We start from the raw sequence: 13,369 nt of genomic DNA on the forward strand, positions 1-13,369 counted from the left end.
CTCTCTCTCTCTCTCTCTCTTCTCTCCACCCCAACCAATATCGATATTGTTAGGGAAAAACCGAAACAGCAACCTCCCCCTGCCCCAACCATAAATAACCCTCTCGCGACATCGTGTGCGTATCTAACCAACTCACAATCAACGCAACGGGGCGAAACTGAGGACAGGCACTGACGACATATCTGGAGCGCCGACATCGTTCTCACTGACCCCGACGATGTTTTCCACTCGGTAACACAGACACAATGGCGGCCGCTAGGGGGCGCGGGCAGCCGGGACAGTGGGACGCTCACCTCGCATCAAAGCCGCCTTCGATTAGCTCACGACAGAATCTTCACATCCCGCTGAGCCCGATCACTGGGGCACTAAACGTCACGACCTTTCGGTAAAGTTCACAGACTCTGGACCGCGCGACGAGCACAACGCGTTAGGCGGTCTTGGTCCAGCATACAGGCTTTCAACTTTGCAAGTACTAAATAAAAAATGTATTTCCCTGCCTGGCTTTTTAATAAGATTTTTAGTAACAGTTTTACGGCACTTGCAAAACAACAAGGTCATAGAAATGCCGAAGATTAGAGTTACAAGAGAGTAACAAACACAAAAAAAGGAAGGAAGGGAGATAAGGACGATAGATGTTTGATAGGAAAGAAGAAGCAAACCAGACCAGAGCACCCGTCAACCGCCCACTCCATTCCAAGCTTCTTATCTTCTTAAAAAAGGTAGTTTACCCTATTTTTCACACTTTAGCCGGCTGCAAATGGTAATTTACAACCCACGAATACTGACAACGTGAATGGCAATGGCATGCGTGTGGAAGATTGCAACACTGCATATCCCCCAGAGAGGCTGTGATGACAAATGGAACTAAACTGGCCCGCCAGAGAAAGTGAAGAATAACGGCCTACCAATCACGAATGGGAGAGGTACGAGAGGGAGACAACTATAAACAAGAACTTCACTTCTTTTTTAAACTGGTCAAAGAACTCCGCCATCAAAAAGCATGCAAGCTCATTAGATACACAGACCCGAACTCCATGACGTCCTTGAAAAGAAATGCTTTACAACCATATACACATTTTGACACCTAAACTATGTCTTCAGCATTGACCAACTCTACCCTTCTGCAGGTGTTTTACGCCCCCATTGATACAAGTTTGACCATTTAGGAGAAGGGCTTCGAGCCTGCCTGTCAAAGCCAACCCAGGCTGAGAGAGGTACAACGTCCCAGCAGAAACACTCCACATTCTCGGTCAAAATTCTCCACACATGAGAATCAAACTCGGGTGTGCTGCATTCGACGGCGAAGAGCATTACCACTGGTCAATTAATTATACCCTGTTCTTTCACGACAATATTGCGAACTGATTCAAGACTAAACTGTCGTATGTGCGAGCCCCTTCTTTCTAGCCTCTACTTTCGCAAGCACAATACGTCTTCGTTATATCCGGATTCTTCCTGGTCTTGGCGTGAGGACTGTTGATAGTTTCCTCATAAAAGAGTACAGGTATGCCTGTTTCAGTGAACTATGCGTTCTTGTGAATAAGCTGCTACACACGTTGCAAAATCCAACACAATTTTGAATATATTATTAGGAAGGGGTCAACTTCAACTCTGCCAGTCAGGGCCAGCCTGAGCTTCCTGTGAGCTCCTTTTCAAAAAGAACAAAGAAACTCGATACAGGTATTAGAATTAAGTAATTTATCATATTACAGACCGGCCAAGAACACACTCGTTCATGTCCCCTCACAATAAAAAAGCGAGCAATGACCAGCAGATGCCTTTTTTGCTCACAAAGATCAACCCAATATGTCTTTCCAACGCTTCAGTTCGAGAAAAGAGAATCACATCGACACGATAACGGCCATATGGTGTAGGGAAGAAGCAAGACACATAGACAGATAAAAACAAAAGAGGGGAAAAAAGAAGTAGGACCAGTGACACCCCCCCCCCCAAACCGACTTTCCAGCGCATCCAAATTCGGGTCCAAAGACTTTTGCAATCAAACAGCTATTCATAGTCATAGAGACGAGTTTTTCAAGCATTGTCAACAAACTGAATACAGTCGACAGAAAGAGACAGGACAGGCCACCCAGTTCTCCGCACTTCTTCCCACCCACACAACTCAGAAGCAACAGCACCAAACGCATCGGCGCGCGCGCACACAGATGCACGCGCACATACACGCGCTCACGTGCCCCGACCCGACATCAGACGAGGGCAACGGAAACGCGGGGTCAGCCAAGCATGGGAGCCTGTCCTTTGTGTCGTCTCCTCGGGGCCAGGAAATTAAAAGTCAATGGTCAGTCAGTCGCTCGTGGCTTTCGGTTTGAGAAGAGAGAGGGGGGGGCAGAAAGGGGGTGGGGAGAAGGGGGGTGGAAGAGTGGAAGGGTGGGAGGGTAGAATGGTGGGAGAGGAGGAGGAACCCCATCTCTGACTTCCATAAGTTGCCCCCGATGGAAGGAGACCTAGTTCACTATACAAAACAAGGGCTATAAGTAATAATTTCAATTTCCAGAGTCCAAACTTTAAAGAACAAAATATTCCTTCAAACTTACGTTTTAGTTTTAGTAGAGGTTTTACGGTGCTCGCAACTGCATAAGGTCATATGAGCGCCAAAAGATTAGAGGTATTACAAGAGAGTAACTAACATAAAAAAGAAGAAGGGGAGATAAGGATGATAGATATGTGATAGGAACAACTTAATCCACAATTCATAAACTTATGTACCTCTTAACGCGGAATTTAAAAAAAAAAAACCCAAAAAAGGCGCCAATAACTGAAACGAAACCACAGACAAAAATTAGGAGGACAGGGGTAGAACGTCGGAACTAAATAACAGAAAGACAACAAAAAAAAGAAAAACTCGCCAGCAGAGTGGTGTTAATGAGCTCGTTACTCTCGCTTGTTGGCCGAGCCCGGCGTGCACGGCACGGTCGTGTGCCTCCCAATGGAGTCGCGCGGAAACAGGTCGGCCAGGCACACTAACCACGCCGACTTGCGCCACGAGAGGATCTCCTCACGGGGGGACACACGGCACAAAGACGGGGACAGGCGAGTTGATGACGGTGACCCAAGTCTTCAGGGGGTGGGGGGGGGGGGGTAAGTTTTAGTAAGAGTTCTACGGCACTTGAAACACATTTCGGTCACACAAGTGCCGAAGACTAGAGGTGCTGTAAGAGAGTTTGATAGACACGATAAAATGAGGAGGAGAGACAGTTTAGGTTAGTTTTAGTAATTAGTGTTACGGCACTTGCAACACAATAAAGTCATATCATAAGTGCCGAAGACCAGAGGTATTACATCTACAAGAGAGTAATAAACACAAAAAAAAGAAGGATAAGAGAAAAGGGCAACTGATTTGTTATAGGAAAGAAGGAGCAAACCACACCAGAGCACCTGCCAAAAAGGATGTCCGCATGGGGGACACACGGCACAAAGACGGGGACAGGAGGGCTGATGACGGTAACGAGAATTTTTTTGTTTTAGAAAGAGTTTTGCGTCACTTACAACATAATAAAGCCATACAAGAGCTGAAAATTAGAGGTGTTACAAGGGAGTCATCATCATCCGGTGTCTTGCCAACTGGAGTGGGCGATCATGGACCTCCACTTCAATCTGCCTTGCGTCGAAGCGACGGTGTCTGCTGTCCTTGCTGTTCCCAGCCATGCAGTCAACTTGTCCAGTATCTTTTCCCTCTGTCTCCCTCTGTCTGCCTCTGTCTTTCTTTCCATCAAACTTGGATGTTGTTACAATATTCTCCAATGCTTCTTTCCGCATTGTGTATCCAATGAAATCTGCCTGTCGCATTCGCATATTCGTCATAAGCTGTCGTCTGTAATTTGCTTCAACCACGACTTCTTCATTTGTTTTTCTAGCTGTCCATGGGATACGCAGCATGCGTCTTATGAACCAAAACTCTGTCGCCTCAATTGTTCTTTCCATCTATTGATTGTCCATGCTTCGCATCCGTATAATAGGATAGGCTCGATGTAACTTTTCAGTACTCTTTTTGTTTTCAGTGATAGATTGTTTCATTTTGTGGAAGGTGGCTTTTGCTTGGCAAATGCGGCTTTTCACTTCGGTGTGACGTCTCCCATCTGATGATATAACGGTCCCAAATATTTAAAATGTTGTACTTGTGCAAAGTCATATAAGTGTCCAAGACTAGAGGTTTTTAGTTTTAGTGGAGGTTTTACGGCGCTCACAACTGCATAAGGTCATATGAGCGCCAGAAGATTAGAGGTGTCACAAGAAAGTAACAAAGACAAAACAGAAGGAGAGATAAGGATGATAGAACTTTGGTAGGGAAAAAGGAGCAAACCACACCTGAGCACCTGCCAAAGAGGGATCCCCACACGCGGAACACACGGCACAAAGACGGGACATGAAACGCTGATGACGGTGACCCGCCCATGTCTTATTTTTTTTTAGTTATAGGAAGTGTTTTGCGTCACTTGCAACACAATTAAGTTATATAAGTACCGAAGATTAGAAGTGTTACTAGAGAGTAAAAAGTTGTTCCCACATCCGATCTGGACATTGGGGATTGCCTTGTTAGTGAGACAACTTCCTGGGCCTTCGGCACATTGTGATAGGGTGGCCAGTTCCTTTCCACGCTGCCTTTACTTCTCCAACCTCGAAGTCAGGTACCCATTACTGCTGGGTGGACAAGAGGGGGCGAAAAAAATCCGTGTCCGAACCGAGGCTCGAACCCAGACTTTCCGCTTCGAAGACGAGCGCACTAACCGCTCGGCCAACATGAGAGTAACAAACACAAAAACGGAAGGAGGAGGGATAAGTATGATCAGTGTTTCATAGGAAAAGAGAAAACCACACCAGAGTACCCGCCAAATCAAAGATCTCCGCACAGGGACACACGGCATAAAGACGGGAATAGATGAGCTGATGACAGTGACCCGAGTCCGTACAGGAGATGAAGCGCATACAACTCAACGGCTGGGGTTTAGTTCGTTGGGTACAAAGAAGCACACTGACACGACAGCGCTAAGTAAAGCTGGAAAAGAGCGGGATAGAAACCGAGAGGAACAATAAAGTAGGATCAACTGGTGGCGCCCTAAAGAATAAAACCAGGACCTACTAGTGACACCCTAAAGAATAAAAGTAGTTTGGTTTTAGTTTTAGAAAGTGTTTAGCGGCACTTGCAACACAATAAGGTCACATAAGTGCCGAAGATTAGAGGTGTTACAAGAGAGTAACAAACACAAAAAAGGAAAGGAGATAAAGACGATAGATGTCTGACAGGAAAGAAGAAGCAAACCACACGAGAGCACCCGTAAACCACCCTCGAAAAAAAGTAGGACCTACCAGTGACACCATAAAGAATAAAAGTAGGACCTACCAGTGACACCATAAAGAATAAAAGTAGGACCTACCAGCGACACAATAAAGAATAAAAGTATGACCTACTGGTGGAGCCCTCAGAACATCCACGAAGCTGAGCGGCTCAAGGAGACATTTCAAATTTGTTTAGAAAACATTGTGTCCAAACTCACGCTTTAAAAAAAAAAAAAAAGGGAAGCGATGTTTAAAATTTTGAAAATTGTCACCCAGGTATTTGTTCTCCCACACCCTTACAACAAAAATCACTGCCACGGTTTAACGGCATACATAGGCCGACCAAAGCCCCCCCCCCCCCTGTGACGTCACATACGTGATGAAACGAACCAAGGTCGTTTTAGCGAGATATCAATTCCAGTTATCAAAACCTTGAACATCTCATAACGTAAGCTAGCTGTTCAAATGCACTAAGCCCAGTTTTTTTTTCTTTTAATAAATTTCAGTACTTTAATCGGTAGTGTCTGCTGCACATAACATGTTCAAAAAACGTTTTGTCCAAACTGTTGAAACAAAGCAAGAACATACTCATATTGGTTGTACAATTTTTTAAAGAATGACACTTTTTCTCTCCTGTTGTCAGGCTTACTACATGTGAACAGCTTGCCGACGACATACCGTTTATCTCCAAGCAGAGCGGCTTCATCACCTGAATCACGCGATCACGATACATTCAGTACGATATCTCTTTTAAAACACTTCTTTCTTTCCACCCCAGATTAATGATGATGTAATATTTTCAGGGGAGTCAAATCGTAGGCTAAAGATGTTACTACACATGGGATTTGCTTTTGTTGTTGTTTTTGTTGCTGTTGTTGTTGTTGTTGTTGTTGTTGTTGTTGTTGTTGGGGGTTTGGGTTGGGGGAAGGGGGTATTTGTTTTGTTGTTGTTGTTTTTGTTTTTTTTGGGGGGTGCATGGTTTTGTTTTTGCAAAACAATCAGATCATATAAGAGTTGAAGATTAGGTGTTATAGGAGAGTGAAAACAAACAAAAAAGGAGGAGAGATAAAAAGAGATAAAGACGATAGATGGTTGATAGAAAAGAAGGAGCAAATCACACTAGAGAACCCACTAACCACCCACTAGACACAATTAATTGGGGGGGGGGGGTGGTTCAGCACACGTATTTTACAACACATCATTTCTATTGTGCTGTATATAGAAAGTGGGGCCCTCCAACCAACTGCATACGCTTTTGAAAATGCTGCTTTCGTGATTTTCATTACTGAAGACTCTTAAGAATATTTTGACGTTCTCATTTCAAAAGCCTCGTCATGAATACAGAGCAGCTGACTCAAAGTCATTGAAGCTGAGTAGCAACTGTACTTACATCAAAGTTTTTAAGACTACATTATTTGCCTTGATCTGGGGCGGGGTGTGTGTGCGTGTGGGGGGGTGTTGAGAAAAGAAATTCAAAATAAAACCAACAGGAAAAGTAAATATTGGATCTTTGCACCACCTCTAATATTGGAGGGATAGACCTGTCATGGAACATTATCTTATTAAACTACATTGATTTTCAACTATTTCCGTATGATGTTCAAAGTGGCTTGACGTCTCAATCATATAGGAATTTGAAAAGGTAGTCACTGACGTACGGCATTATTTATTGAGTTCCAGGAGAGGGAAGAGGGTGTGAGTAAATTTGTGTGAGTAGTACCAAACAGGTTAGTATGCAAGAGTTTAACACCCATTTCAACACTAATAAGTTATTTAAGAGGTGGGACCTCCGAATTTAACGTCCATCTCTGTTAGGACTGAGCCAAATAGGTTGAGAGCATTGAAAACTCAACAAAACGACTCAAGTTCAAGAATGCCCAGGCTGGGATTCAAAACCAGTTTAGTTTTAGTAAAAGTTTTACAGCACTTGCAACACAATATGGTCAGATAAGTTTGGAAGATTAGAGGTGTTAAAAGAGAGTAACAAATACAAAATAGATGGAGGGGAGAAAAGGACGACAGATGTTTGATAGGAAAGAAGGAGCAAACCACACCAGAGCACCCGCCAACCACCCAAGGCCATCAACTCCATAGTCCAACATGATACAAACCAAGCTGTTTCATTGGATTCTTCCTAAGCACAATACAAGAATGAAATGCTAAACAACTGCAAGTCATGAATGAAATCACTTTATCCCCTTCATAGCCTACCTGCTAAAATAAAGTGGGATTGTACGGAAGGGTTCGTAACACCACTATATAGTTATGAGAGGTTTTTTAGTTTTAGTAAGAGTTTTACGGCACTGGCAACACAATAACGTCATATAAGTGCTGAAGATTAAAGGTGTTACAAGAGAGTAACAAACACAAAAAAGGAGGAGAGATAAGGGCGAGAGATGTTTAATAGGAAAGAAGGAGTAAACCCAACCAGAGCACCCGCCAACCACCCATCTACATGGTTATGAAAGTTTTAAAAATGACAGCCAATCGAGAGCACATAATAAGGTCAACCACTGCAATACAAAAACCAATCACACCACAAAAAGGTCGACATAAAGTATCTGACCAACAAAACAAGTACCCTATTGACAAACGATTCAGAGCACAATAAAGCCCACGGAGAGAAACAGTCACCATAGTAAAGCAATGTGAACAACGGGATCTTGTAAACATTGGCAGTAAAGAGAAAGGGCTAGTCAAAGGGAGCAAATCCGAGAATTCCTTATTCACGTTCACAAATTGCTTCCCCTTAATTTTAGCCATTTTTGTTGAAACTTTTTTTGGGGGGTGGGGGGGTGTTGTTGTTGTTGTAAAGGAAAAGTAACAAAGATACAACATCAACCATACACAGTGCTCGGGTTTTCTATAACATCTGAGGAATACATGCCAGTCTCTCGACATTAGTACTCTGAGAGGAGAAGAGAAGAGAAAATACTTTGGTCACCCCAACAGAAATCTAAACACGGACCCCATGACAACTGTACTGCAAGACAAAGAGAAATAAGGCAAGGCTGACATTACACATAAAATCTGACAGTGGTCTTTAACTTCATGAAATCATACATCAAACCAGAGACAACGGAAGATGGAGGCTGTCATGACAAGGAGTGGGGCACCAACAGACAGACACAGATATGGTGACAGTTTTAGTTTTAGTAGAGGTTTTACGGTGCTCGCAACTGCATAAGATCACATGAGCGCCAGAAGATTAGAGGTGCTACAAGAGAGTAACAAACATAAAAAAGAAGAAGGGGAGATAAGGACGATAGATGTTTGATAGGAAAGAAGAAGCAAACCAACCAGAGCACCCGCTAACCACCCACATATGGTGACAGGTGACAGGTAATCTCAGCACAAATGTAGTGTTACGGTAGGTTTTACTCACCTAATGATGTCGTTGCCTCTGTTGGTGAAGACATCGGCCGTGCCACTCATGCGCTCGGAGCTCGCCTCACTGCAATTGCTGGCCGGGTTGTTCTTGGCCAGGCAGGTGAGCACCATGCCCAGCGTCTGCATCAGGCTGGAGCACACGGGATCAAAAGGAAGGCTGTGGCAGCTTCCCTCACTGCTCTGGTCAGAGCTGTTGCTCCCGCCGTAGCAACTGCCTGCCCCGGTCACTCCCCCACCAACAGTGGTAGTCAGGCAATCAAAGCCCTCGGGAATCATGGCCTGTAAAGAAACACCAAATGAAGAAGGAGTTGCTGAGTCCAAGTTGAACTGATAGAATGGTGGCTACATTTCACCAAGAAGACAGACTAAGACAACAGTAATACTGTTAAAACTACTCAAAACCATCCTATAACAACCCACAAATACAAGCAGCTTTCAGAAAATTTTTCAAAAACATCTAACAAGAAAGTAGTAACATTTCTCAACTGTCGAATGACCTTTAGAAAAAATAAACAGAAACTTGTGCAGCAGTACAATGTCAGCTTGTAAAATCTTTATCATGAAAGAGATCATTCCCCATTCCTTTTAAGTTTATTTCGTAAAGGGGGGGGGGGGGATATAACAAATCGCTCACAAATACATTGATTTTTAAAAATTACTTAGCATAAAAACCAAATATTGGAAAATTAAGGCCTATAAAAGAGTTATCAAAACAAATAGTACTGTCAGGTCAACCGGAACATGACAAAACTTGTATGAATATCATAGAAATTCAAGCAGGCACCTAAACATTCCTACAGACTTAAATATAATAAGACCTTGAGAAACATAACTATGAACAGAAAAAAATACCACTTACGTTTAGTCTGTTGATAAGGTGGTCCACCAGAGCTCCGATCTTGTTGCTGAACAGCATGTAATGACAGTTATCAAAGTTGTTCTTGCAGGCTAGCCTGTACACATCAGAGGTGTGGCTCAGAGATCTGCACAAATACAATGACAATAAATGAGAGGCATCACGGCGAAAGCAATCGGGGGGGGGGGGGTGATTGGCCAAGGATACTGTCTTGGACAGGTGGCCATTAGAGAAGGTTCGACTGTATGTTTGGGCTTAGTGCAGTCCATATTATGCCTACCATATTAACTAAAATAACAAATAAAGAGAGCAGGAACCAAATCAGCAAACAAAGTTAAATAGGAAACAGAAACATCCCTCGTTTGATAAAAAAAAATATATGTATATTTGACCCAGTACAAACAAAGAGTAGAGCTTGAACAATAACTCACTTGGCTGGAATTACACAAGGCAAGGAACCTGTGCCATCATCAATTGTGAGCAAAATTCTGCTCAGGGAACTAAATCCACCCAGTACGCGGAAGCTTGTCTGGTCATTCACATTCTGAAAATGAGAACGATAAACACTTTTTTACTGTCAGGGAAGTTTTGACACAATATACTTTTATAAAATAAAATGGTTAAGGGGATGTGAAATTAGAATATATTACATAAGTAAATGAGCATTGAACAAATATTCAAGCCGAACTGATTTAATTCTTTCAGACTTTCACCAAGAGTATTCATCTTCAGAGAACCATTCCTGATGCCAGCTGCTAAAAGGTTGAAAAATTTCAGGCAAATTACTTTATCTCTACACAAACATCAATAAACAACAATTTTTCTCCTAATCTTCAGCCTCTGAAATCTCCACAGGTAGCTCTTCTTTATATGCTGTTGCGTCTAGTCCAGTGCTTGTTAACTCTTTAATAGACAGCCCTCACTTCTGCCACCTTCAAGAGGCTAAAGTTTTCGTACCATCCACCAACATGTACTTCCAATCAGGGCATTAAATAATACTTGTCACTACCCTGGTGATCCCCATCGCCCACTAAGATTACCTAATCCCCCATTATGGCCGATATAGCCCAAGATGGCAAGCACTGTTCTAGTCCAAAGTCTCACCAGTCAAAATTTGAAACCTCAAGAAAGAGTAAGACTTTTTAAACTGACAGCATAGTGAGCAAAAAGAAACAACCACACTGCAGAGACAAAAAGGAAAAACTACATTGCCAAAAACAAAACAAAGAGCTAAGAATATTCAATATTTCTTGGAATTCCAGAAACTTCCAGAAAAGTGGAATCCCTTTCTTACAACTATAGACAACTGTTTCATTTCATATGCAAGAGATTTTTCACAGCAAGAGAGGTAACCTTTTTCTCAAGTATTCTGCCAATTTCTCCTAGAGCTCTGTCCAGGGCAGACACTTTGTTCTGGGGCCAGGGTCCAGAGTCCTGAGACTGAAGATATTTGCTGATGTCTTTGATCACTTTGTGCATTCTGTCAATAGAGAAAAATGTGATGAGAAAATTCATATTTTTTAAAAAAGTTAACTAACCCACAATTCTTTAAGAAAGTTAATGCTTAAAGGAAAAGTATAAAGCCATTCATCTATCTGCCAAAAAAAAATAACAGTTGAGACTGCTCTTATGCGCCTGTCAAAGACAATCACTTGAACAAACGAACACTTCCCACTTCTTTTTTGGCTTTTTTACATTACAAAACAAGGACACTGTCTGAGACATCCACCTGTCCGAGACAATCACTTTTGTCATCTTTCAACTGTACTTACAAATTTAGAGTTCACAGTAGGGTTTGATAGAACAAATATTACAAATTGATTATTTAAGTTGTCTATACACTAAAGTGTGGATAGAATACCAGTCACATAAACCCCAGAAGAATAAAACCACAGTAAGGCACCTGCCAAATCAATCTTGTTATAAAGAAACAAACAACAGACCGAAATTGCACATTTGCCCGTAAATGAAAAGGATTTAAACAATACAAAGTCTTTAAAAAGACTTTTAAAACATTTAAATTCTACTTTTCATACATGAACAGATGAGGCATAAATATATTTAGGGGGGGGGGGGCACGGGGGGAGAGACATACAAAAGAAACTTATTTTCCTTAACGAAAGGAAGCATTAAGCTGATGATTCTATCTTTTTCCTTAATTAAAAAGTAATATCTTACTTGGCTTTATGCTCTGATTCAGCAAGTTTGCATTTGTTAGCAAGACTGTTCTCATACTCATGACCCCTGAAAGAAGAAAAGAAGCATGTTAAAAATAAATTAGAGGTCAGGGGTTTCTCACTTCTGTCTGCGCAGGGTGTGTGGCACTGCTGCATCTGTGGACTAAGCCTTTGCAATTCTGTCCCTTTAAAACAATGTAGAAAGACAACAAAACATGAATCTCTGGAAAAAACTTAAGACTAAGGGGCACAACTAACTATTTGTTCAGATAGCTTTTCAAAATAACAAAACAATAGTTTCAAAAACCCAGAGACTAGAATGTTTTTTTACCTCGTAATCATTCTCTGTCTCAATTTTTTGCACCGCTTCTTCAAAGACTTCTGTCTCTCTTTTTCAGTAACAATCTTGGGATGGTTGCTATTGTCTGGAGCATCAACAATATGTTTCAGGTTGAAAGTTTCCTGCAGATAGAAAGAAAGGTAAGGGACATTTAAAAACAAAAAAAACAGATTTTTAAAACAACCAAAGAAGCAACCATATTTCCACAGAAACCTCAAAAGAAGTCATCAAACATCAAAATATACAGTCACACATGAGATCAACATAGAGTGCAACATTTTCTTATTTACTATTCATGGCTTTTTACTTGTCAGAAATAAGTACTTGAAAATTAGACAAAAGACATTCTTTGTGACAGAACTACTGTGCGCTGGATTTATTTTTGACGCACTCTTTTTTTTTCTTCGTATTTTGCCTATTTCATTTTTCACTAATGTTCTGAACTGGCGATTCGAATTCCCCAATATTATGTATTCCTTTTCAGTCTTTTGCAGTGGCCCAATTTTTTACATTTTGCAAACACTTGAGATCTCGAGCTTCTTTAAAACTTGCAACAATCAAGAATTCTCACTGCAAGAATAAAATGCAGTATACAGGGTTCCTGCCATGAACTTCCCATCAAATTCAAGGAGTTTTCAAGGAGGTTTCAAGGAGAAATTGTTAAAATTCAAGGAGATTTGGTCAAGAAATTCATGACGAAAGCCTATTTTTTAAAAAACACACATGTCCGAAAGGAATCATATCATATTCATAGTTTCGATTTTCCTAGAAAAACTGCCAACCCGGCTTCTCAATTTTCAAGGGGGGGGGAACAAAAATCCCCCAAAAGGTGTAAGATTATAATATTTAAACAGCCCCAAAACCACGCTGGTCACACCTGCCCAACGTCAGCGGGAGTTTAAAATTGAGGACCTGACGCATGTGTCAGGGGACAAACTGTTTTTGTACACCATGGAACCTCCATGCAGTTGGGTTATTTTTTTAAAATACATTTTTTTGGTACGGTAGACATTCTCATTTAACTTTTGATTTTGATCTAACAAAACTCACGTTGGTTACTTTGATTGCAATGAGCATCAACAATTTAATGTATTCCAATAATTCCATGACATTTTTAGCTATACACGTGTTGCAGCTTTTCTTGCAACTTTTGTTGATTTTTCTTGCAACTTTTTGCAACTTTTGCTATTTTCAAATGCAACTTTCTCTGAGGACAGGCTTGTATAACTTTCTTTTCTTTTTTTTGTTTGTTGCCCCCACAAGTGACAGTACAGTGACAAATACCGGTTTTGATTTATTTTCATGGCGACA

General features: G+C 41.5%; 1 protein-coding gene across 1 annotated transcript in view; it reads right to left on the reverse strand.

The window, feature by feature from the left end:
• The window catches only part of LOC101854155 (S phase cyclin A-associated protein in the endoplasmic reticulum), a gene marked incomplete at its 5' end in the record, with an annotated part of 113,801 nt that overhangs the window by 77,891 nt on the left and 22,541 nt on the right, over window positions 1-13,369 (reverse strand). The window contains 6 exon segments of the mRNA XM_013080344.2: window positions 8,681-8,964; window positions 9,545-9,668; window positions 9,973-10,085; window positions 10,895-11,021; window positions 11,720-11,785; window positions 12,050-12,180. Coding sequence (XP_012935798.1) covers window positions 8,681-8,964; window positions 9,545-9,668; window positions 9,973-10,085; window positions 10,895-11,021; window positions 11,720-11,785; window positions 12,050-12,180 — 845 coding nt within the window.

Source organism: Aplysia californica, unplaced genomic scaffold (genome assembly GCF_000002075.1).
Source record: "Aplysia californica isolate F4 #8 unplaced genomic scaffold, AplCal3.0 scaffold00082, whole genome shotgun sequence".
NCBI classification, from domain to species: domain Eukaryota; kingdom Metazoa; phylum Mollusca; class Gastropoda; order Aplysiida; family Aplysiidae; genus Aplysia; species Aplysia californica.